Source organism: Populus euphratica, unplaced genomic scaffold (genome assembly GCF_000495115.2).
Source record: "Populus euphratica unplaced genomic scaffold, PopEup_1.0 scaffold75.1, whole genome shotgun sequence".
NCBI lineage: Eukaryota > Viridiplantae > Streptophyta > Magnoliopsida > Malpighiales > Salicaceae > Populus > Populus euphratica.
The window spans coordinates 2,046,829-2,072,086 of record NW_011499866.1 but is presented as its reverse complement, the minus strand read 5'-3'; the positions used below and the strand labels follow the sequence as shown (position 1 = coordinate 2,072,086).

The window sequence follows — 25,258 nt, the reverse complement described above, 5'->3', positions numbered from 1 at the left end:
TATAGGGTTATTATGATCTCATGACTTGGTATACGGATTGGTAAATTAACTCTGGTTGACCCAAATCAATTCAATATGTTATTATCTCAATATTTATTAAAACAATATCATCTTAATAAAATATTTTTACCCATCATTTGAGTTGTCTTAGAACATTCTAAGGTGACCAAGTCATATTGGATCAATTCTTATATGATTTTAATTTTTTTCTATTAAAAAAAATATTAGTAACATTTAGATTTTTTTTACCGTAAAAAAGCTTGATCTAACCCACAATGTGGGCCAATGATTTAATTAAAACTATTATGAAATCCCTTTTTATCATTTCATCTTTTTATGGATGTTTATTTTTTGTTTGGTTTTGAAAAAAAAATGAATTTGCTGCCAAATTTGTAGAAAGTCTTATTCTACAAAATAGTCTTACAATAGTAGTTTTTTATATATTGAGTTATGTGTTCTCTAGAGTTTAAATAAAATTTTTAAATTGGAATCTTATCTCATTACTTGTGTCTTATCAACATGTAAATTCAATATTTTAAAGGCTGGTAGTTATCTTCATGAAGCAGCAGCGAATTATGTTGTAAAGGTTGTTATAAATTTTTGTTGTTAAGGAGTCCGTAAAGCTGAGAAGTCTTCTATGTCAAAAGCTTATTCTTTTACACGCCTCCTTAATCGACAAGGTAAGGAATGAATCCTGAGATTGTCATGGCGTATATAAGATGAAAATTTATTTTGATGAATCTATTAAGAAATATAAAGTTATGTTGGTTGTGAAAAGATACTCTTAATAATATGATATGAATTATGAAGAGATATTTGCTTATATTATAAAAATGATTATTATTCATATTTTTATTGTAGTAGTTTCGATTCGCTAATGACATGTATCTCAACTTGATATTAAAAATATTTTTTTAAATGAAAATCTTTAAAAAAAAGTTTATATGGTGCCCTCTTTTAGTGTTTCATGTGACTTTAGGTATGTTTGTAAGCTCAAGAAAATATAAAAACTTTATGTTATGATCTCTTTTCTTAGATTTATTTATAGTAGTCATGATTTTGCTTTTTTTATTAAGTGTATTAATACAGGTTGTATCATTTTATCTTTATTATTGATGATATAATTATTACTGGTAACGACATTGATTGTATTTTAGTTTTGAAAACAGAGTTAGCTAGACAATTTGACATGAAGGATTTGGGTTATATACAATATTTTTTGGATATTGAGATAGCCTACTCACCTAGATGTTATCTTCTTTCCTAATCAAAATATATTGCACATATTTTTCAGTGAGCTAGACTCACTAATAATAAGACTATAGATACTCTCATTAAAGTTAACCCTAAGTATTTTTCTTTTGATGGTTTACCTTTGTCATATTTTATTTTATATCGTATTATTGTTGAGAGTTTGGTATATCTCATTATTACTCATCTGGATATTGCATATGTTATTCATATTGTTAGTCAATTTGTTGCTTCCCCTACTATCGTTCATTAGACAACTATTTTTTGTATTTTATGATATCTTCGAGGTATAGTTTTTCAGAGTCTTTTACTTTTATCCACCTCTTTATTGGAGCTGCATGTATACTCTAATGTTAATCATAAGAGCAATCCTATATATTTTAAGTTTGTTATTAGTTTCTATATTTTTTTTAGGTGACTCTTTTATTGCTTAAAAGAGCAAGAAATAATGTTTTGTTTCTCAATTTTAAACTAAAATAAAATATCATGTTATAACATCTATTACCAAAGAGATTTTTTTTTTTTATTTACGTGGGGTGTCCGGGCCAGCTTACGCGCACCACGACTAATCCACACGGCCCACTGAACATCCTGCAAGCCCAGTGAACAGGTAAGGCACCGCGGGGGTGACAGGCGTGCATGGTGAGGTTCGAACCCAGGTGCAGAGGAAGGGGACAAGCCCCTCCCACCGCTAGGCCATTTTTTTATTATGTTGGTTCCTTGCATATATAAGAGTTTTCTTTTTTCATTTTATTTCTATGTATTGTGACAACCAGAGTTCTATTCAGATTGTTCATAACTCGGTTTTTCATGAATGAACTAAGCACATTGAAATTGATTATCATCTTACTCATCATCATTCCAAGTATGATATCATTACTTTGCCTTTACTTTACCTTTTCGTTTTTTGTTTTTTGTATCTTGTAGATTTCTTTATCAAGTAACATTTTATTTGTCGTTTTTGTTTTCTAATTGTAAACTCTTGATACTTGTATTGGTCGTATTGTGAGTTTTAGGAAAGATGTTAAAAAATATAAGTTATTTTTTTTATTTATTAAGAATAGAATAATATTTTTATTTTCCTTTTAGTTTAGCTTATATATTATTTCTTTGTATTTAGATTAAATTTATTCCTTTAGATTACAGTGATCATGTAATATTAATGAAACCTAAGACTTCCCTCTCTTATCTTTGTATTTCTCTTATTTTTATTTATTTTTTTATTTTTTTAATTGTTTAATAATTGAATGAAGTTAAGGCTTTTTTCCCATCTAAATTCCAGGCCAAATGTTTGGGGTTTGTTTTACATATTCCATTAAGGCTTTTTTTTTTTTAATGAAATTATAAACAACGATCATTTTTAAGTTAGGGATGACCATCACTAATTTACAAACACATGCAGATGAGATTCTTGAGTTTCTTACTGTCATGAAAAATGAATTTAATTAGGGCAGTGGAAAATACTCTTTTTTTTATAATTTCTTATTGAATGGAAATGGAAGCAAGTCTTTATGCAAGAAGTGTTATAAATTATCATACTTTGATTGATGTTTTTTGCAAGAAAACAAAAGGCTTGCAGAAGCAAAGGAGATTTTTGACCAGATGGAACTCCATGGGGTTTCCAGAAATTCATGGCCTTTGTTAAAACGAGAGAATCAAAGTGGCTACTCGTTTGATGGACCAGATGATAATGGAAGGGTTGAGGCTTGAGAAATTCACCTACAACTTCCTGCTTGCGCACTTCTACAAGGTTGGGATATAAAAAAAGGCGGCAGATATTGTGCAAACTATGGCTTCTGATGGGTGTGAAGCAGACATTGTAACATATGGGACCCTGATTGCAGGACAGTGCAAGGCAGGTAGAGTTAAGGTTGCAACTAAACTCCTAAGAACCATTCAGATTAAAGACATAGTTCTGAACCCTGTAATTCAAGCCCGATTTGGACAGAAGAGATCAAAAGAAGCTGTGAAACTTTTCAGAGAAATGTTAGAGAAGGCTGAGGCTCTAGGTGTCGTTACATATAAGATTGTTTTCTGTGGGGTATGCTAAGGTAGAAGAGCAATCGAAGAAGCTGTTGATTTCGTTCTAGAGAGAGGAAATGTACCTGAATTATCATCTTTCGATATGTTTGCCGAGGGACCTTTTGCTCAAGCTATGGGGGGAACCCTAATTAAACTCGTTGACATGATCATGGAGAAAGCAAAATTTTTAATTTATTATTTTTAAAATGAAGTAACTAAGATAAGGGGTTTGCTCAATATTTTGAAGGTTCCAATGGCATCACATGATGTTAAAATTGATTACTTGAATAATTATATATTGTTCGTAAAATGTTTTTCTTTTTGACTTTGTTAATGAAATATTTTTTTTAATTTCATAAAATTAATTACTCTAAATAATTATATAGTGTTCATTGTACACTTTAATTGGCATCTTTGCTTTTGTTTGTTCTGTTTTAGCAACAACAAAGAACAAATTTGTCTTAGACCCTCTTCTGTCATTCTCTCATACAATTTTTAAGTCTGGTGGAGTTCATTTATTTGTTGCATCATGATGTTAGGTTTAAACTCTTGCTAATTGAAAGTTTATTTGGATTTTCTTATCATGTTGAATTAATATTTTTAAATTATATATACACACACACACACACACACAGAGATACACAATATAGAACTTGAAACAACACATTAAAATGCTTTGGAACCGAAATATATTGTTTCCATAATAAAAACGAAAGGCCAACTAGAACGGGATCAACAACCTTGACCACAATCACTCTGGCAATCCAATTTTTTCCAATGCAAGTAAAGAGGTTCTTGCTTGAGCCATGGACCATCAATGGCGACACCATCTGGAAAAAAAAAAAAAAATGTGTGAAAAGCATCTTTGCCCCACGCATCCAGATTTTTCACATTGTCCAACACAAGTCCTAATTTCAAAACATCCAAATTATTTCAGCATGCACACAATGGAGATTATAGGAGACTATAAATAAGCGTAAAATTACTTAATTCAACAGCAGATAATGAGAAGAGAATAAAAACAGAATGTACAAAGGGCATGTAATCAGGTTGTTTAGGATCACATAAACATTAATGAAGGGTGCTGCTAAGGATTGAAAATTGTAATCCGGTAATTTGAACACGTGAACTATAAAATCATGGAAAAGATACCAACATAAAACAAACTTGAAGAAATTTTGCAATGGTTCATGTGTATACCCAGTAAGAAAATCTTTGTTGACCAGAATGTACATCGAATAAATTCAGGGCCCAGGGGAAGACCAAAATTGCAGAACCAAATACCAAAGATATGAGAAACAGCTCAACAGAGACTGCTTGCAGCTAGTACTGTTAGGCTGCTGAAACAAGTGGGAAAAGATGAGAAAGACCATTTCTAAATGTCCAGCGCATCCATAATTGTCCATGAAAATTAATCTGTACATGATCTCTCAATGCATACGACCCAAAGTGATGGAAGCACAGGAATATAATAGCATGGACAAGAGCCCTGCCATATCTCTACTCTCTAGTGCACAATAGATGTCCCAATGTGAGAGAAACAGACACATTTAAGGGTGCAAATCACATTTACAGGTTCAAAACTTCCTTTCTCAACATATCCATTTGGGCAATTCATGTAGTAGCATTATACTAAGAGCTAGATTTGTTCCTTTTATTACATTGGTGCACGGATGATGAATAACATTACTGAAGAACACAAATAAACAGAACTAGATGCCCATGTAGTAAAACACGAATTGAAGGAAAGCTCAAAATCTACTTGTAAATGGGATCAGCATCGCCAGCACTAGCATCTAAAGCTCCAACAAGACATGAAAACACCAGAAAGAAACCAACGCAATATTGATCTACCATCTAATAAGAAATAATCAAGAATTAAAAAGCCCAAAACTTGCTACAAACTAACAAGGGGCAAATACAAGTAAGAGGCTAATACTTCATTCTTTAGTTAACAATAAACACCAAAAAAGAAACAGGTTTTCTTCGATGATTGGATCATGTATTTTGGCAACATGCAAATGGGTTCACATTAAAATTATATAATAAAAAAAATTTAAAAAACTTTACAGTAATTGATTCATCAAAGTTAGAGAAGGACCAAAACAAGAGCTTGAATAGAGAAAAATAATAGATCAGAAAAATGGGTGATTTACCTTATGTTTCTTGAAGAAAGCAGTTGGAAAGTGAATTATTTTGCTTCTGTTTCTATCCCCAACACATTCAAATGAAGATTTACCAATGAATCCAGGAACCTTGGACCGATACACAATCTCCGAGATAGAAGAGTGAAGAGAGATATTCCGAGGACTACAGCGTCAGAGGGAAAGATAACGAGTGGAAAGTGGAAACGTGAACTAAATGGTTTCTTAAGCTTGATGGGCCAGAAGATATAGTCCCGTTACAACTCTATTATCTCCATTTCTAACCCAGCCAAGGTATTGGGTTGTTGCTTAGGTAGTTTAGCCCATGGACTAGGTAAGGTAACCTTTGTTTTGATTTTAAAAAAAAAAAAATCTTTAAATAACAACTATTAAATAATAAAATTAAAAAAAATTCAATAAAAAGTTGATATTAAAAAATAAAATAATTAAAAAAAATCCAAAACTAAGAGTCCAAACACGTGGGCTAGCTAATGTTTTTCTAGGAGGTGCAAAAACATAACTCATGTCTATTTTTTGTTATAAATAAAGCAAGTTGAACTGATTTTTTGAATTAAAAACTAAAAAAACTGTTATTATCATTATTATCATCATCTTCAAATCATCATCAAATAAAAAAAAATGAAGGATAAAATAAAAAATAAAAAAATTTAATAAGAACTAAAATTTTTTTAAAAAAAAATAAAAAATCAAAAGGATAAAAATAAGAGCCCACACATGTAGGCTAACTTATTTATTTTATTTTTAAGGATGCATGACCTGTTTTCCATCCTTTTTTTATAAACAAGAAACAACTAAGCAATGTATTGCACACTAGACTCTGGCTTAAGATGTTAATCACCATTGTGGTGGTTAAAATATTAAAAAAGAATTCTTTAAATATATAAATTTTATATTTCAAGTTATTTTCATTCAAAAAAATCTCAAAACCACCTTAAACTCTTTATGAACCAACCAATAATCTTAGTATATCCTAAAATCATTCAAAAAAATAATAAAAATATAAAGTGAACTTGATCTCTCTTTTTAGGGATAATTAGATAAGCAAAAAAAAATATCGTTATCAAATTTTTCTCATTAAATAGAATTAATTGACACAAAAAATAACGAGTTTCATCACTAAAAAATGACTAAACTAACAAATTTGTCTTCGTGAGTCATTTTTAAATGAATTTCTTTCTCTTCCCTCAAAACCAATAACTAAAAAATAAAAAAAAAATCTTTTAAATTAAAATAAAAATTATTGAGAATTTGGGATTATATGAATTTTTTTTGTGTGTATTTAACATTTTAGATATTATTTTTTAAAATTTGGTATGTAAAAATAATTTCAAGCCTATTTTTATCAAATTAGGTCCTAGAATGATTATTCAATAGAAAAGTTTAAAAATTAAAATACTTTATTTTCTATATAAACAATGAAACACCTAGGATTACCCCAAATCTTTTAGCACATATATATATATATATATATATATATATATATATTTGTGTTATTTATCTATATATATTTATAAGTTCATAAGCAGTATTTTTTTTTATGATATACAATTTATTTTTATACAAATTTTAAATTTTACTAAAATCATCTTAAGTACCAAAAATACATTGAAGTTATTATCATAAAATTGTTGTTTCATTTTATTATTAAAAATATATATTTTAATGTAAATAAGTTTTTTTTTAATGAAAAACTCTTTTTCATTTCTGACAAATGAACACCATGATACTCTATTAAAAAGTAGAAAATAAAAAAGAATAACACAAATTGAGATGGTGTTTGTTTCAAAATCTACCATTTCATTTCCTGCCAAACAATAGTTAAATTCTTTTGAAGACTAATCATAAAAAAAATCTTACACAAATTGTGATGGTATTTATTTCAAAATCTGTCGCTTCATTTCTTGACAAGTAATAGGTTAAATATTTTTGAAAACTAACCATGAGAATGATTAGCTATAATAAAACTATAAACTAATTTAAATTTTCTTACTTGTAATAATACAAGTAAAGAAATAAAAATTTATGATATAATTTGTTTGATTAATATGAATGATAATTAAATTACACATATGTTACATATTTATACTAATAAAAAAATAGTTATTATATAGATAAAAAAATAACTTATATACAATCAACCAATTAATTTTATTCTAATGACTTATATATCAACACAATCTCTTACAAGTGTTATTGTCTTGAACTCTCAATTTTTTAAATAAGATGAAAAAATCAGTTTACTTTATTAAGTTAAGTTTATAACATTTAACTAATTAAGTACATTTATTTTATCTTATGTAATAAATATAACTCCTTAACGGATGAAAAATTGTTTGTGTTACTAGACAAGATGTTTCCTGCAAAACGTAATTAATTACCATGAATGGCTAGAAGATAAAATTTTTAAATAAGACGGTCGTGAATGATAAAGAGAATTAAAAATGATTTACATAAAGTTGAATAAAAAATTATAATAATATAGAGCTTAGCATTGCAAGAGTTAAGTTGATGATGGTAACTAATTTATTGTGAGCAATTCTAATGTTTATAATTATTATAATATTAATGTTGAATAAATAAAATGAATACATGAAATAAATTTAAATAACAATATTGCATTAATATTGTTCTAAAACATAACTTGAACATCTTATAACATGTCATTAATGTCATTAATAGTAATACATAAATAATATAATATTACTCTTATTGCATAATTGAATATAGCTTGGCATATAAAACACATCATAAACAAGGTAATGTTCTTCATTTAAAATAGTTTTTTTATGTTGAATGATAAGAGGATGTAAATTGAGCAAAATGCAATGTAAATCAAGCAAAATACAATTTAAAAAAAAAAAGAATTGATTGGATAAATGTAAATTATTAAGAGGATGTAAATTGAGCAAAATGCAATGTAAATCAAGCAAAATACAATTTAAAAAAAAAAAGAATTGATTGGATAAATGTAAATTATTAAGAGGATGTAAATTGAGCAAAATGCAATGTAAATCAAGCAAAATACAATTAAAAAAAAAGAATTGATTGGATAAAAGTAAATTATTAAACTAATAGAATTATCATAAATAATATGTTAGAGAATCATTTGTATATATCCTCTAAGAATAGAGAGGATGATATACTAACACCATTTCTGTCATCTATACTAGTTTTGCTATTTTTGGAACTTATTAAGCATTTTTCAATAGTGTTGTTTATTCTCTAAAAATTGATTGTTTCTTTGGATCCCTTGATGTGACTAATAAATTTTTGTATAACACTTTTAGTTCCTTTCGTAGCATCCCTAATTTCTCCCATAACACCACCAGATTCCCTAAATCCCTCACATCACCACTAAATCCTTTCACACCTCTAGATAATTTACCACCATTGTCACTAAGTTGGGAGGTATTGTCTATATAGCATATCTTGGAATAATATTTATATTGTTTGTAATTATTACACTCGAGGATGACAACTGTTTTTTTGACATTACTAGGTCTTTTTTTTTTCACTTTCTTTTCTTTTATTCTTTATTGGTTGATGCACACTTCTTTTTAGGTTTGAGGGCAGTACAATTATATCTCCATCTTCATAATCCAATACAACCTTTGGTAATAGGTAAATAATCTCAAGGTATGTCTTCTTAATTGTTTCCATAGTGTAATATGTATGATAGAAATCTTCAATTTCAATTCTTTTATGTTTTAAACAAGGTAGTACATGTTAGGAATCTTCAATTTCAATTCTTTTATGTTTTAAACAAGGTAGTACATATTAGAAATCTTTAATTTCAATTCTCTTATGTTTTAAATAAGGTATTACATATTTTAATGAAATTTTAATCATCATTCATTCGCCACAGGAGCATTTTTTTTAATCCAAATCAATATAAATCTTTTTTTAACCATCATATAAATATATTTTATAGTACTGTTTAGAATCATCCTTATGTTTCTCCTTTCTCAACCCAAATTCTTGTTACCAAAAATTGAAAAAGCATATATTCACCACACATAATCGTCACCCATACATGTAGCTCTAATATTCTCCTTCTAATTAATGTATCTTTTCTTATAATAGTCATATTTCACTTTATATTCTTTAAGAACATTTATGAAGTGAATGATATTAATGAAAATTTTGTATTTGGTAAATTTAATTAATCCATCAGCATTCACTTTAAATGTCTTATACTTAAATCTATTTGTAAGATAAATAATCTTTTTTTTCGGTTGCTTCTTTCCATCACTACCATTTTCATCATTGTCATTTTCATTACTACTATAATAATTTTCACTAGCTTTAACATCAATATTTTCCTCATCACTTCTTAACTCGAATATTTGGCTAAAGCAAATATCTTCTTGCAAGGTATCATTCTATTCATCTTTATTTGCATTTAAAAATTTAAATAATTTATCATCTAAGAAAATATAATCCTCAACATTTTTACTAAAATCATTACCTTGATAATCTTTTTCACATCCAATATCATCCTCTTTACTAAATCTAGCCCTATGATGTCCTAAATTATAATATAAACTACCCATATCAATATGCATACCAATACCCATACCAACAATACATGCATCTTCATTAGAATCGCTAACATCCATTTGAAATCAACAACACAACTTCTGATATTAACATCAATAACTATAGTTGCACCTCTCCAATAACCATACTAACACCATCAATTACTTTAACACCATCACCATAGCTTTTCACTATTGTAGTTTCACCCTTTCCAACACCTATAACAACATCATCATCATCTTTTTTATTAAAATCTAAACTTTTTTCTTCAACAATCAGTGTAACTTAATTTCTATCATTACAGTCTGGAAAGTATTTTATTCTAATAGATCCCCCAACAATATTTGGTTTATCTGTATAATACTTAGACATTTTGATTGTTAATAAAGCAATATTTTTATCGACATCAATATAATTATGGATTTCTTCCTCTCTTTTTACTTCTTGCATATTCAAGATTTGCATCATCGATGCATTATTAACTATTTTATTATCTTTTTCATCCTTTATAGTAAAAACATGCAAATCCATATTGTAAACTTACTTGTATATGGATAAGATATCTATGGAAGACATATATTTAGAGAATTTTTTTTTCATAATGAATAAAGTAACTCCATAATGTATAATAATGCTAGGCATTTTTTTTCCTATATGGTGATTCAAAACTAACATTACAAGAATAATTATGGTAGAATTTAACATGAATGAATATTAGAAATGATTGTGGACAAATTAATAGTAACCCATAAGGCAAATTTTAGGTTTTATTAAGCTAAACCATGGTTTAACAAAGTTAATATAAGTTGCTTAAACATTAATTAAACATGTTACAATAAAAGAATAAAAAACTAGGGTCAAATGAGCAGTACCGTAATTTTTAATTTGGGGATTTTTTTAGGTTTTCAAGAAAACAATCCAAATTGTTTTCCCCTTTCCTAAACCCTTTAAGATTATGAACATTAAAGTTTGAATAAGAAATAACTTGAAGTTTTAGGATTTATGAGTTCCATAGTAACCTGAATTTTATGCATTATTATTTAATTGAGTAATACAATTTATATTCTAAGAAAATAGCAATAATTTAACAACAACTAAACTCATTAACTTGATTATTAAAGTCTTGATTTGAAAAAAAAAAAATTAAGATGACATATTTGTTTGTCATCTCATTCTTAATTACAAAAGTATAGGAGATAAATTCCATAAGCTGATGACTCAAATAGACACCTTGTTTCCAAGAGAATCATACATGAACCCCTCCTAAACTTTGATTATATAGAATTTTAGATTTTGAGATTTTTTTTAATTTTAGAGAGTTTTTATTTAGAAATTATAAGCTCACGAGAGAAATGGGATATAGTTATGTTTTTTTGTTTATTGTGTTTGTGGATATAATATATGTTGGGTTATTTTAGTCATTTTATGTGATCTAAAATTTTTTGTTGACCAAGAATATTTTTTGTAATTTTCAAAACAATGAAGGTAAAGTGCAAAAAAAAAAAAAAACTATAGGATGCTCAAAATAATTTTTTCTTAAAATAAATATAGTTCTAATGTAAATGCATTGTTTTTAATGAAAAGTTCTTTTTTGTTTTTGACAAATAAGCACCACAATATTCCATTCAAAAATAAAAAATAAAAAAGTAAAATTGAGATGGTGTTTGTTTCAAAATCAGCCACTTCATTTCTTGACAAAAAATAACAATAATTAATAAGATGGTTGATAGGTTAAACTCTTGAAAACTAAACTAATTACAAAGATTAATAGAGTTGGTTGTGTTAAAATAGAACAAAAATAATGGCTAATATAAAACTATAAACTAATTTAAATTATCTTACCCGTAGGAATACAAGTAAAAAATTAAAAAAAAATATCTCTTACATAAACATTAAAAATTATTAATAAGAAGAACATCTCTTACACAAGCATAAAAAAAAATATTCAAAAAATATTTTTAAATTTAAAAACAAAATCAAGATTTACTCTTTAAAACTAGGCTGGAGTAGTGAGCCCGAGCCTACAAAAAAATGCTGAAATGGAGCTCTATGTACCGAGGTTTTGGCATGCCTAGCCACCATCTAGACTCGGGTTCCCTACCCAACCTCGGAAATATGTTGGAAATTTACTGAAAAAAATGTGTTCATAACTTTTATGGGTTTTGTGTTAAAAAAAAGGATTAAATCTTTATCCATCAATATCAACTCGCACGGTGCTCATGTTTTTCAAAAATCATTGGAATCAATGTGCTCATCAACTTAGCATTAAATGATTTCAATTCAGTCGAGATGGTAAGCCATTGTTGCCGGTAAATCACTCTGATTCGGCAACAGCTGGGCTGATGAGCAATAAACCTCATAAATTAAATAGAAAGGATTGAATGTGCACCATTGCCGACATGCATGACGGCTATGGATATGGAAACAACCATGCAAAACAAAATAGAAGTCTCTGTTATTCCATTCCAAATAATCCTCCACTTATTGCTCCAAAATAGCTACTACTTGTTGTACACTAACAAACACCAAACAGACCTCATCAACCTTATACGTGGCTTATGAAAGATTTTTTCCATGCATGGCCCATCATAGCTGAAACAGGTAAAAAGATGCACATACATGACACACGTGTCCTTTAAGAAATTCACAAAATTCAAGTTCACAAAATTATCAGCGGTAACTTTTTGACGCTCAAGGACTTACAAACCTGCATTCAGGCGGAGTCAATGACCCAATGTTGCCCATCAGTGTGGATTTTAAGCCCATTCATCTGAGCAAATAAATTTACTGCTCTCCTCACACCTCTATTGTCCGCTGCGGTAAAATAATCGTGCCCAAAAATTATCCCACCGGGTCTCAAGATCCGGTAAGCCCGGTTTATATCAGCCCACGCCGAGTTAAAATCATGGCCCGCATCGATTTCTATCAAATCACCGAACACACCCCACTCGCAGAATTTCTCCAAGGCCGACCCGGTCGAAAATGGCATTGGCAAAACTGACCCAGTAGCATTTTTGTGAATGACGTTCTGCATGAACTGGTACAGCAACAAAACGTCGCTGTTTACCATATTAACATAACCAAACCGGTCACGAAACCCGGGCCACCCGCGAAAATCGTCTATGCAAAGAATCTGTGAGTCCAGCCCGAGTTTGCGAGTCAACTCGGCCATGTGGAGAGCCGATGCGCCCAAGAAAGTACCCACTTCGATGATCACTTTAGGCTTCACTTTTTGGATAAGGTGTTCAAAAACTTCACCGTAAGAGCCCCATCCCTTGAACTTTTTCTCTCTAAGGAGGCCGCTAACGTACGCGGGAGGAAAATTGTCATACGGTGACGTGGAGTTGAAAACCCGGTCAAGAATTGTTTGATGGACGAGCTGGGGTGGAAGGGGTTCGGCACAGTGAGTCTTGACTCGGAAGTTGTCGAGTTGGGTGTCGAGGTTATCACGCACCTTCAAGATTTCTGGAGATGGTGAAGGCTGCAGTGGAGAGCGGGAGCTTGGAGCTGATAAGTAACCTAGTGCGTAGGATAGCAGTAAAAGGATAACGTAAACGGCTGGAGAATTCAATAATCTGAATACCAATCTTGTCTTCTTTTTATTGTCGTTGTGGCGATGGTTGAAAGATGGTAACTGCTCTTCCTTCATGTTTCTTTCCAAGTAATTCTTGAAAGAGAAGAAAAGGGAAAAGGTATATACCAAGCTTCAACTGTGCAGGAATACTGGTGGTATCAGATATGTATTTTTGGTGCTGTACTTGTTAGAACCGTAAGGTTTTTCTGAAGAAAGATGAATCGAAACGAAGTTTTTGGTTGCGTGGCTTGAATCAGTTGCGTCTTCGGTACACAGATGGAGATGGCGTGTTAAGAAAGGACATGGAAAATGTGATGGGCTTCAATGGAATTGCCATAGTTTTGGGGTTTTGGAAGGGTTAAGGTCAAAGTTCATCTTATAATCTGTTAAGTCTATGCCCTTATTATATAAGAAGTGAATGGTTCCATTCTCCAGTCTTAGATGGAATTATCTCTCCCCTTGAATTTAGCTACCCAGAATTCAACCGACTGCAAAAGTCGCTTTCTTTACTTGTTTTCTTTACAATGGCTTATGTTATACTTTTCTTATCAATTTGTTTTTTAAAATGATTTTTTTTAAATATATTAAAATAATATATATTTTTTTATTTTTTTAAATATAATTTTAAACAGGCAGCCAACAGTTATTAATTGCAAAACAGGTTCTTTGGAGGTAAGACATCAAAGTTAAGAAGTTGAAGAAGTTATTCTTCCAAATTATTTTAAGTTCTTAGCTCATATGAGAATTAAGTTTGAATTAATATCAGCAGGTGGCACATCATGAATGAAGATAAGTATATTTTATTGGTAAAGGATAGGATTCCTTACGCAGCAATTCATCAAGCTCAAGTTAGCAGATCCAATATAGATTCTCACATTTTCTTGTTTAACTCAACCAAAAAATGTTTTTTAGTACAAATCCGGCGACGAAGCTGGCTTCAGAGTCACGATGAAGGTCGCTTTTTCACCGAGTCTGATGAAGGCCCTTTATCACCGAATCTAAAGCATTGTTTATGGTGGTTTAAACTTTAAACAATTATAAATTAATTATTTATTTGTTTTGTAAGAAAATTAATTTTTTAATTTTTTTTATAATTTTTATTATTAAAAAAACTTATCAATGAAAATATTTTTTAGTTAGAAAAATGGTTTGGTTTTTTAAAAAAATATTTTTTTTATTTTGGATGGAAAATATTTTACAGAAATTGTGAAAAATTTAAAAATATTATATTATTTGTTGATTATAATAAATTTGGTCCTTAAACTTTTGATTGTTATGTATTTTGTTTTGATTTTTTTTAATTTCATCACTTACAATTTGATTTAATTTGATTTTTATATTAACTTTGGTTTTTTATTTTTGTGATTGTTATTTGCTTTTCTCTTATTATGATTGTTATTTGTTTTTTATTTTTATGTATTTTTATTTTTATTTTTATGATTTTTATTTGCTTTTCTTTTATTATTTTTTTAATTTAATTTTTTTATATATCAAATTTGGTCCTCAATCTTTTAATTGTTAATTATTTTATTTGAAATAATTTATAAAATTATAATAATTATTATTTTAATCTCATTATCTTTCAATTTTTTTTATTTGTTAGATTTGATCTCTATTATTTTGTTGTTATTTATTTTATTTGAGATGATTTATGAAATTAGATTTTTCTTCAATTTCATTCTTATTTAACTTTTTAATTTATAAGATTTTTTTCTTATTATTTTAATAAACTTGAAAAAAAACGTTAATAAGTTATTTTTTAACTAATTTTTTATAACATAATCAAACATTAAAAAGTATTTTTCAACTGATTTTCTATGACATAATCAAATGTTAAAAAATAATTCAATTTTTAAAAATTTATTTTCTAAAAAAATCATTTTCTAAAAGAAAACAGCTTTTCATTAAACAAATAAAGCCTACAAGTATGTTTGTTTATGCTATGTTTTTCAAAAACAAAAAAAATTTAATTTTTTCTATAAATATTTTAAAATTATTTTGATATACTAGTATTAAAAATAAATTTTTATAAATAAAAAATATTATTGTAAAATAGAAAATATTCTAGAAAAGAATCAAGGCCTTAACATCAAACATTTCATGATATTTCTACTAATGAAACTAGTCTTCTGCTTTCATTTGGAAAAGGTTCCTCAGAGGTCATTGTCTCTGTTTCTTTTTTCCTGGATTCTTCCTTTCATTCCCTCACTTCTTACCCTGTTCCGTTTATATTTTATCCGTTTAATAGTTTTTATAACTATATTTTCAAAATAGCTCCAAAAAAGAACAATCCTGAAAAGCAAAGAAAGCCGAACCAAATAATTTGATTTCCGATTTTACCAACATGTTCTAAATTAATTATTCACACGTGGATCCCATAGTTGCTTTACTCATTAAGACAAAATAAAGTTGATGGAGGCACAGGGTATTTTTGCTTTTGCGGTTATTCAGTGCTTTAAAAAAATTTAATTTTTTAATATTTTTAAATCATTTTAATATACTAATATAAAAAATAAATTTTAAAAAATAAAAAATATATTATTTTAATATATTTCCAAACAAAACATTTTAAAATAAATCACCTAAATAAATAAATCACACTCAACCAATCCAAAAATGCCTATTAATCCTATGGCCCAGTTAGCAATTCTGGAAAATTGTGCCATTCAAAACTAGCTCAAAACGATGACCCTGTGAGACCAAGATTCTACAATACCAAGCATCATCTTCAAGTTGTTACAAAATGAGGGACGAACAACTGGAGACAGACATCAATGGGAGAACACAAGCTTCCATCTCTTCCTTCTACACAAACTACAACAGCCTCTGTCTCACCCGTGTTTTGATTTTGATTCATTGGCATACCAAGCCCTTGTGATTTACCTACCTAACTTGTCAATGCTAAGGGAACCATAAAATGTCAACTCTTCACTCAAACTAACATAGATCAACAGAACAATACCAGTTCTGCAATAAGGGGTGCCTACTATCAACAGCCAAAGGGATTTGCACAGAATCCCTCAAGAGGCCACATCATTTTGCATCCTCAGAGCCATCATCACCATTATGCCTGGCAGCAGAACCCCCCTGGCCATCAGCACCAGTTGTGCCAGCCTCGGAGGCATTTTGTTTGCTTCCTCCACACATGTCATTTGTGCCAGCACTTGCAGAAGGGCCACTACTTCCAAGAGCAATCTCGGCATGCATGGGATGCGTGCCATTGTTAGCCCCTATAGCTCTAATTCCCATTTGCCCTTGCATGGCTTGCTGGTGTAACAGCTGAGGATCCTGCATGTGATGTACAGCATTGAATTGTAATGGCATCTTCGGGGGGAAATTACCTGGTTGCTGAGCCGTTGCTGCTGCCTGAGGATGTTGCATGTAATATGTTCCTTGTTGCATTGCATGATGTGGGGCCATCTGAAAGTAATACTAATAAGCAAGAGCAGAGTAAATGAATTGCAAATGACCAGTCTCATTAATTACTAGACACCTGAGGAGGCATTGCTGGTGTCTGTGGTTGTGCATCAGCAATTGCAGCCAAATACATCAAATTCTTCTGCAGCTGGGTCTGATACCTAGTTCATTAAAATTTTATACATGACTTATAAATGGTGGCAATAAACATGCATATAGATAAAAAGGGGCATGCAACATTTCATTTCATGTAGTTTAAAAAATGAAGCATTCTCAAAAAAAAAAAACAAAAACGAAACGAAAATAACAAAACACTCTCTGTGATATTCATGAGTGCATTGCCTTTTTTCTGGCTGGTAAATTCAGATCCAGTCTGAATGTTTATCCTATGCCTCTCCTCCATTTCACCTGGACTGCCATCTAACTGTAAGCACATGCTTTATTATACAAGATCCTACCTTCTTCAAGTTATTCTTGCTAAGGACATTGAAGCAGTACCAGTACAAAAAGTAACCAAGCACTCCCATTATATGATATAGAATGTATGTAGTAACATGATGATTGAGCCAAAAGAACAAGTAAATAACTCAACTATGGATGCAAGGGCACCATTAATATCTGGAATGCACTCTACATCCCCGCCATTATAAACAAATAAAAGATTATTGAAGGCATAAACTGGTAACGGACAAAGCCCACAAGTTCAGTCCCATTTCCAACCGGACAAAATATAATTGACCCCATATTAAAATAGGCAGTCAAGAATAAATTTAAGATATGTCAGCTACCAACTGAATGTGTTGGATTTGATTGTTTAGAAAATATTAAAATGCTAGTGGGTAAATAGGAACTCAGAGAACTGATCCAGTCTTTTTCTGAATAAGTAACAGAACACAAACTTTGAGATTTCTACCTGTTTCTGCCCTAATTATGATGGAGATTCTTATATATTTGATAGCCTATTTGTTGGAGAAAAGTCACCAAGATTGGATTTCAAAATCAGCCCATAAGTCATAAGACCCTTTTTTTCAAGTTTCCTAAACAGGAAACAGCCCCACTTACTTCTAATAGATCAGAACTTGCATTATGCTTAACACACAAGAAACACTAGGATAGCATGAGCATACACTCGCACGCATGAGAACAAATCACTCACTGGGCACATTCAGCAAGTTTTCCAAGGTTATGGTTGTCCCATATCGCCAAAATCAACCTTTTGTTTTCATCAAGGTACTGCAAAAAGAATTAAAAAAGATAAACCAACAATCATATGGCAGAAATTAGCAAATAATACATCCTAGAGTTGCACATGAAGGGGCAACCAAAAATGGAAACTAAGATCAGATATTGCTCGGCGTGGCATTAAGGGGAAAGCCAAACTTGAATAGGTGTGAAAGCCTATAAATAAAAACAGCTATTAGCACACAGTACAACCATGGATTTGAATTCACGCATCACAAGGAAAATTCTCCACTATTTTTTCATGCATTTGCTATATAGCATGACATTTTGTCATGTTTCACAAACAGGAAAACACATCTACTAGCTGCAAGAATGAATTTGCAGATATGAATATTGAGGATTTCATGAAGAAGGAATGGGTTCGCGATACAAAAATGTACGTCATAAACATGGGAATTTGCAGAAGTAGAAGGTTCAAAATGAATACTTTGAAAAATACAAAGCTTCCAATAAATTAATTCCAAAACGAGCTCGAATAGCTGAATTCTCCAACTTCTGAGTTCAATCTAATCTACAACTTAATAGCTTATGAACAGTCTCCTTATCTCATATTCCATCTATGCGAAATCTGTCACGATAGCCACTAATCTGCATAACCAACTATTTTAAGCATCATGGATTTTTGGAAAGCCCATTAGTAACAATTGATAAAGAAAAAGATAGAGGAGCCTTAGTTATACTGATGACAAGTTATGTGCATAGAAGAGGGGTGGGGGGGGGAGCCTATCTCCTGAAGTGGACAGTATTTAAGAAGCCACAATCAATTCGCTATTTATTGTCTCACGTAAACAGTTACTCATTTCTTGTGCTACTTATTAGCTTCAAATATTGGTTTAACAAAGAAACGTGAAAAAACACCATAAGCAAAGAACCCCAAATCAATAAATCATAGAAACAAAACCACCCAAAAAGCATGCATAAACCAATGTATGCATAGAATAAAGGAAGAATTACAAAAAGATACTACCCCTTGGATCTGCTCAGTGGTGATGTTTGTTGGTGGGAATGAAGCCATCATAGGAATCATTTGCGATGGCTGCTGCATCTTGTTTAATTTACTTTGCTTTCCCAAACCCTAATCCCAAAAAAATCCCCAAATCGTTAAACCCTAATTAAGAGGTGAGAGAGGCAGAAAAAAAATAAAGGTTTTTTTATATATATTTAAAATATATGGAGAGGAGGAGGAGGGTGTAGGAGCACCTGTGAGATGGCGAAGGAGCATATTTTGAGGAGCAGGTTTCTGGAATTTTAGACACAGCAGGCAGAAATAACAGTCGTTATATATATATATATGTCCGAACAAGAGATACTAGATTTGGTCTGTCTTTTAAAGAAAAACTCTCTGTTTTCAGCCCTGGCCCGATGCTTACGTCACTTCGTTAGTGAGGCTCGGCTTTCCTTGTTGTGCTTCGTATCTGCCCGTGATAGGTGGCTCGACAGTGGAGGACTCCAAAATTTGGCGATGGAGCTACTAGTTGAAGCGTATAAAGAGGAAAATTCCGTTCGTCTATACACTGGTTGTGGTTCGTGGCAAGAAATTAATCAGCTTTATAATTTCACTTTCTGAAAACTGAGATTTGGAAGTGTGGGAATTTATTTTTTTTTAATTTTTTTCTCCCAACTTCCCTTACATAACCACCATCGACACCATATCTTTAAACTTACTTGGAAATTTATTTTGAAATTAGAGTCATCCAGCAACAATAGATCGTTTTTATTTCTTTCACTTCCTGAAAACTAAGATTTAGAAGTGTGGTAAATTTTATTTTAAAAATATACGGAGAAAATACAAAAAATATAGAAAAAAAGATAATCTCTTTCTCCTATCTGCCCTCACCATGAAGCACCATCTCTATAGTATCGTCAAACTTATTTAGAAAATTATATTGAAATTAGAGTCATCTAGCAACAATAGATTGTTTTCATTTCCATTTTATTTGGTTTTTTTTTAATACAGATGTTTAAATAAATTTATATATATCTTAATTAATTTTATAAATATTAAAATTAATAATTATATAAACTTCTAATAACTCTGAAATTTCTAGTACTTAAACTATAATCTCTATAAAATAATACAGTTGTACAAGGCTAATAGCTATAAGCAGCCAAGCAATTCCTCCGCTGATAACACAACCATTTGGACTTGTTCAAAGAGACTTGTTCATCCATTTTCAGTGGGCACAAATGACTCAGATAAAGAAAATATGTTAAAAAAACCCTAACAATAATTAATTGATGGTTTCTAATGAGAAATAAAGGTTTCTAATGGAAGAAAAAAATATCATGATTTTGAAGTCAGAGCAATGAATTGGTAGTTATATCCTAAGACTCACACCGATTAGGTAAAAACTAAATTATATACCCCCGTGCTGTGCAGGTTTGTGACATACCTGTGTATTGTTGTGAATTTATAAAAAAATATAAAAAATTATATGGAAAAAATTTGTTAAAATCTACAATGTTTTCTGGAAAAAATTATTAAAATAATATAAAAAATAAAAGAAAAAAGCATATAAAAAAATATCATAGCAACCTAAAGTATATGAGAAAATATATAATCGTAATTGTAATACAACTCAATATATAAAATATATAATTTTAAAAAATTTCGTAACAAAACAAGAACACTATAAATCATGCTACCATGAAATGCCCCCTAACAGTATGTTTGGGAGAAAACTGAGAGAAGAGGGGAGGTGAGGGTTGGGAAATTTTCTATCTTCTTATGAGTGGACAAGTAAAAAGGTAAATGGAGGTGAAATAAGCTCTTTGTTTGCATGGAAAAGGGAAGGAAAGGTAATAAAATATTAAATGATATAATTGGATTTTTCAAAAGAGAAGAAAGATTAAAATAAAAATAAAAATAAAATAAAAAGCCATTTCCTTCCCTTCCGTGACCACCTCCATTTCCTGTCTCCTCCATTATAAATTTTATTTGATGTCATTAACTCATTCCTCAACAATATTCCATTTCCCTCGATATTTGATGAAATTTTTATAATTTTATTTTATTTTTGGTCTATCTTATTAAAAAATCAATTTAATTTAAAATTTTTAATTATTAAATAAAATTTTAAGATATATTTTATATTATTTTTTTAATATATTATTTGTTATTTGAGTACCCTTTATTTATTTATTTATTTATTTTTGTTAAAGAGGAGAAGCTAAAATTCAAAACATTTTGTGGAAGGTAGACATGTGTGTTAGTTAATCTACAGGTTTATTGGCATTGCCATTAGAGTTTCACATCGTCTTTTGAAATTGAACGTGTAGAACAATCGTTAAATTCTGTGTGGACCCTTTTCATCCGCACACTCATAAAGCCCTTCATCAGAGCTTTCTTACTCGAATATATAAATCATACTCGAAGAACAGACTCGGGGGAGGCAAGATTCTTGCCTCACCTAAACCACCCCTGATTAATCGACTTTAATTTTCAATAGATTATTATTATTATTATTTCATAATTGCTTCAAAATCAGAGGCTATAATATTTATATATTAAAACTAAACAAATTGATATCTCATACCATGTTTTTTTAAAGTATAGTTGTAATTATTTTTTAAAATATTTTTTATTTAAAAATATATTAACATAATTTTTTATTATTTTTTAAGAATTATCTTTTATACCAACACAAGCATCCGCCAACTAATCCATATCAAGATACCATGTTTAGTTCTTTTATGAATTATTTTCGTAACGTTTCATCCATTCATCATTGATAAAATTATACCCTCTACTTCTATTTGTAATAAATCAAATAATACATAAATAAATATCATAGATTTTTGAACAACTTGAAGGTAGCATCTGATATTTCTTAATTATCAATCCCTCACTGAAATCTTCTTACTTACCGAGTGCATCCAAATCTAATAAAATTAACATGTTGATGGTGTTTTTCCCTTTTCTTTTAAATTGAGTTATCTATATAAAAAATTTATTAATTGAACTTTGAATGATTCTAATATCATATTTAATGCTTTTATTGGTTTGATCTTTTAAAAATCTTAACCGCATTTGTTTTGTGATTTTCATGTTAAACAAATCTTAACATACATTTCTTAAAGTGAAAACATGTTTTTCTAGTCAATTTGGTTTGAAACTCAATTTTTATGTCTTTATATTGAATTATTTGAGAGGGAACTAAATCATGATAGACAATGCGTTTAGAGGGAAATTGAATTTTTTTTTTTTTTTGGTGTTCGGAGTGGAATTGAAGTTTACATGACACAAAAAACACAATAAATAGATGAAACTAAAACTTCAAAAGGTGATTGATAAAAGCAAGATTGCATAAAGAAAAAAAATGATAGAACTTACATATATTTCAAGGGGGTTAATAGAATATATCCAAACTTAAATTAATTTGCACATAAGTTGTTGATGAGCATTTAGTGCTCGTTTGGCGTTTGGCATTGTAGTTGCAGCTGAGTTTAATAAAAAAAGCAGCACCAAGATGTTCGGTAATTTTCAACTACACTTTTTATTTAACATAACCCTACCAAAAACTGAGGTTGGACCTTAAGTTTTTGAAAAGCAATTAACATGTGCTTTTCACTCCATGCCTTCATCGACACTTTTTTTTCTTGTAAAAACACTTTCTTACACCGAGTTTAAGCTCTATTCCTTTCCCTTTTCTAAACTGATATGGACGAGATTGATGAAAGATTGACGCCAAAGACAGTGTTCATCTTGTTCCCCAATGTCCCTTCTCTTGTCAAATGAAAGATTTTAACACAAAACTTCCCCACCCAAGCTCGTCTCTTCTGTTCCCTTCAAACAGTGCTGGAAATCATTTGTGCCGAGCAGTCTCCATTGTTTCAGTTTGCAAAAAGCATAACCATGCTAGGAACACCTTCACGAGAGAGAAACCCGTAAGTGCTTACCTTATCTCCATCTTTAATTATTTCTATATTTTGCTCTAAATTTTTAATTTATGTGTTGCTTTCATTTGTTTCCAGTATGTAGGTATATATGTAATTATATGTTGAATATGTTTAAATAATAGTTAATTAATCATGTTTCTTATTTCTATTTTGTTCTTGTTTTGACTGGTTCATGAGCTTAAAAAATAGAAACTTGTTTTTGAAATCTTGATTTTTTTTATGGGAATTATCTGTTGAAGAAATTATGTAGTTGCCATTATGTGTTTTCAGTACTGATCTGGAGATTTTGTATTCGATTCAAAGGATCAATTTTGTGTTTTATTTAACTCTTGTGGGTCTCTTTTTGTTGTTAATCTGCCGTTCAAACTTGCTGTGTTTTCCTTACACTTTATTGATAAGTATTCTTGGTAGTGTTGGAGAATTTGAATATTTTGGTAAACTGTCTTCTTGTGTGTAGTTTTAACTGGCGGTGATCTTGATTTTTTGAGAGAAATGTGCTTTAGGTTTCGGGTAAGCAAATTGTGCTTTAGTTTCCAGTTCCTGTGGAACTTTATTTGAATCTTGGTTTATCATATTGTTGTCGCAGAACTGTGTAGGTTAAGAAAAATAATCTCTAGCAATTATTAGTGCATAACTGTGTAGGTTAAGAACTTGACTTGGGACTGTTTGATTTGTAGTATTTGTTTGTCTTTTTTCGTTTCATATGGAATTCGATTTCAACATAATATGTGCTTAAATCCATGTTTATTGATATTATTTTTTTATCCCTTCAAGTAATGGATATTATTGATTGATGTCAATTGTTAAATGTTTTAAAAAATACTGTAGAAGGTCCTGAATTTATGGATAAAGCTGTTTGAATAAGGAAAATGTTGCATATCTTTTGTGATCTATGCATTAAGGCCATTGACATGGGAATGAGACTTAATACTCATTTCAATAAAACGGGTTAGAAATTTATTATAATGTCATTTAAAGAACAAATTGGCCATGCATTCACTAAAACACAACTGAAAAACAAATGGGATGGATGTAAAAAGGATTGAAGGATATGGACAAAACTGGTTTTTGAAACTGGTGTGAGCTAGAGTAGTGAATTAGAAACAATTGCTGCTAGCGATGAGTGATGGAAAGCAAAAATTCAGGTGAATTCCTCATCATCCTTACAATTTCATTTCTTGTTGTCAAATTTCAAAAAATATTCAATGCATGATCCTACATCACTTACTTGTACTTATTATGTAGGAAATTAGAGGAGCAAAAAAATTCAGACATAATGGTATTGAACCATCTTTGAAGATTAAATTTAACAGAATGTATTGCAACATTGTCGCAACTGGAGAGTTTGCATGGGCTTTTTCATTAGGAGTTCTTGGTGGCAATAATGTCAATCATGGCACAAGCAAAGTCGACATTGATGATGCTGATTTGGAAGAAGGAAGCGGTGATTCAGAGGAGGATAGGATTCCAAATTTGAAGGCTAACATGTCTCGAATGGCTTGTGGAATGAATAGATCAAGCAACAACAACAAGAGTAATGGCAAAAGAAAAGAACGAGACCCTTCTGAGGGTCCAAGTAAAAAGAAGAAAATGTCTGAAATTGGTGTTTAGATGTTGTCACAGTGGGATCAACTAGTTGATCGTATATCGACTAAAAGTGATTCAACTTCTTTGAATAGGGATTAGGAAGGTTGTAGTATTTCCGAGGTTATGGCTAAGCTACACTTAATTTTTAGAGTTTCGGTTGATGATGATTTTCACGACTTTGCTACGGATTATCTTGGTTTAAGAAGGAAACGAGAAATGTGGAACAGTATGGGTACTCTTTAACAAAAGTTCAAATGGTTGCAGCGAATGTATGCACAAAGTAAACGTGCATAGCTTACATGGTATGATTTTAATTTTTTAAATGTTAATCAATTGAATAAATTCAAGTGCTAGCTAAATGAACTATGTGATTTTATTTAACATGAGCAATAATTTATTTATACTTGTTTATTTTATTTTTTCAGGATAATGTGATGACATTTTTAGTATACTTATTTATTTTATTTTTTAAGGATAATGTGATGACAGCTTTGGAAAAGTAGTTTGCAGTTGCTAAAGTTTGTTTGAGTCATTATATTACTCCATATTTGGTGTTGAGAGA

General features: G+C 30.1%; 2 protein-coding genes and 1 long non-coding RNA gene across 3 annotated transcripts; all 3 read right to left on the bottom strand.

Annotated features, from left to right (window-relative positions):
• Positions 1 to 4,109: 4,109 nt before the first annotated feature.
• Positions 4,110 to 5,604, bottom strand: LOC105126269 (uncharacterized). Its single transcript, XR_842382.1, has 3 exons — positions 5,430 to 5,604; positions 5,036 to 5,130; positions 4,110 to 4,181 (listed from the first exon to the last, which is right to left on the bottom strand). It is a non-coding gene; the product is annotated as an uncharacterized LOC105126269 (long non-coding RNA).
• A 6,806-nt stretch (positions 5,605 to 12,410) lies between these two features.
• Positions 12,411 to 14,041, bottom strand: LOC105126268 (uncharacterized). Its single transcript, XM_011027088.1, has 2 exons — positions 12,685 to 14,041; positions 12,411 to 12,569 (listed from the first exon to the last, which is right to left on the bottom strand). The coding sequence occupies exon 1, from the start codon at positions 13,624 to 13,626 to the stop codon at positions 12,691 to 12,693; it is 936 nt and encodes a 311-aa protein (XP_011025390.1). The 5' UTR covers positions 13,627 to 14,041; the 3' UTR covers positions 12,411 to 12,569; positions 12,685 to 12,690.
• Positions 14,042 to 16,163: 2,122 nt separating this feature from the next.
• On the bottom strand, positions 16,164 to 19,831 carry LOC105126267 (GRF1-interacting factor 3-like). Its single transcript, XM_011027087.1, has 5 exons — positions 19,411 to 19,831; positions 19,178 to 19,285; positions 18,125 to 18,201; positions 17,045 to 17,129; positions 16,164 to 16,971 (listed from the first exon to the last, which is right to left on the bottom strand). The coding sequence occupies exons 2-5, from the start codon at positions 19,253 to 19,255 to the stop codon at positions 16,585 to 16,587; spliced, it is 627 nt and encodes a 208-aa protein (XP_011025389.1). The 5' UTR covers positions 19,256 to 19,285; positions 19,411 to 19,831; the 3' UTR covers positions 16,164 to 16,584.
• Positions 19,832 to 25,258: the final 5,427 nt, after the last annotated feature.

Bases quoted from the DNA above. Each gene is read 5' to 3' on its own strand.
- LOC105126268 (XM_011027088.1), bottom strand. From the start codon at position 13,626: ATGAAGGAAGAGCAGTTACCATCTTTCAACCATCGCCACAACGACAAT.
- LOC105126267 (XM_011027087.1), bottom strand. From the start codon at position 19,255: ATGCAGCAGCCATCGCAAATGATTCCTATGATGGCTTCATTCCCACCA. The intron at 18,202-19,177 runs GTAGTATCTTTT...TTCTTTTTGCAG, and splicing joins CCACTGAGCAGATCCAAGGG to TACCTTGATGAAAACAAAAG. The intron at 17,130-18,124 runs GTGAGTGATTTG...TTAATGAACTAG, and splicing joins AAACTTGCTGAATGTGCCCA to GTATCAGACCCAGCTGCAGA.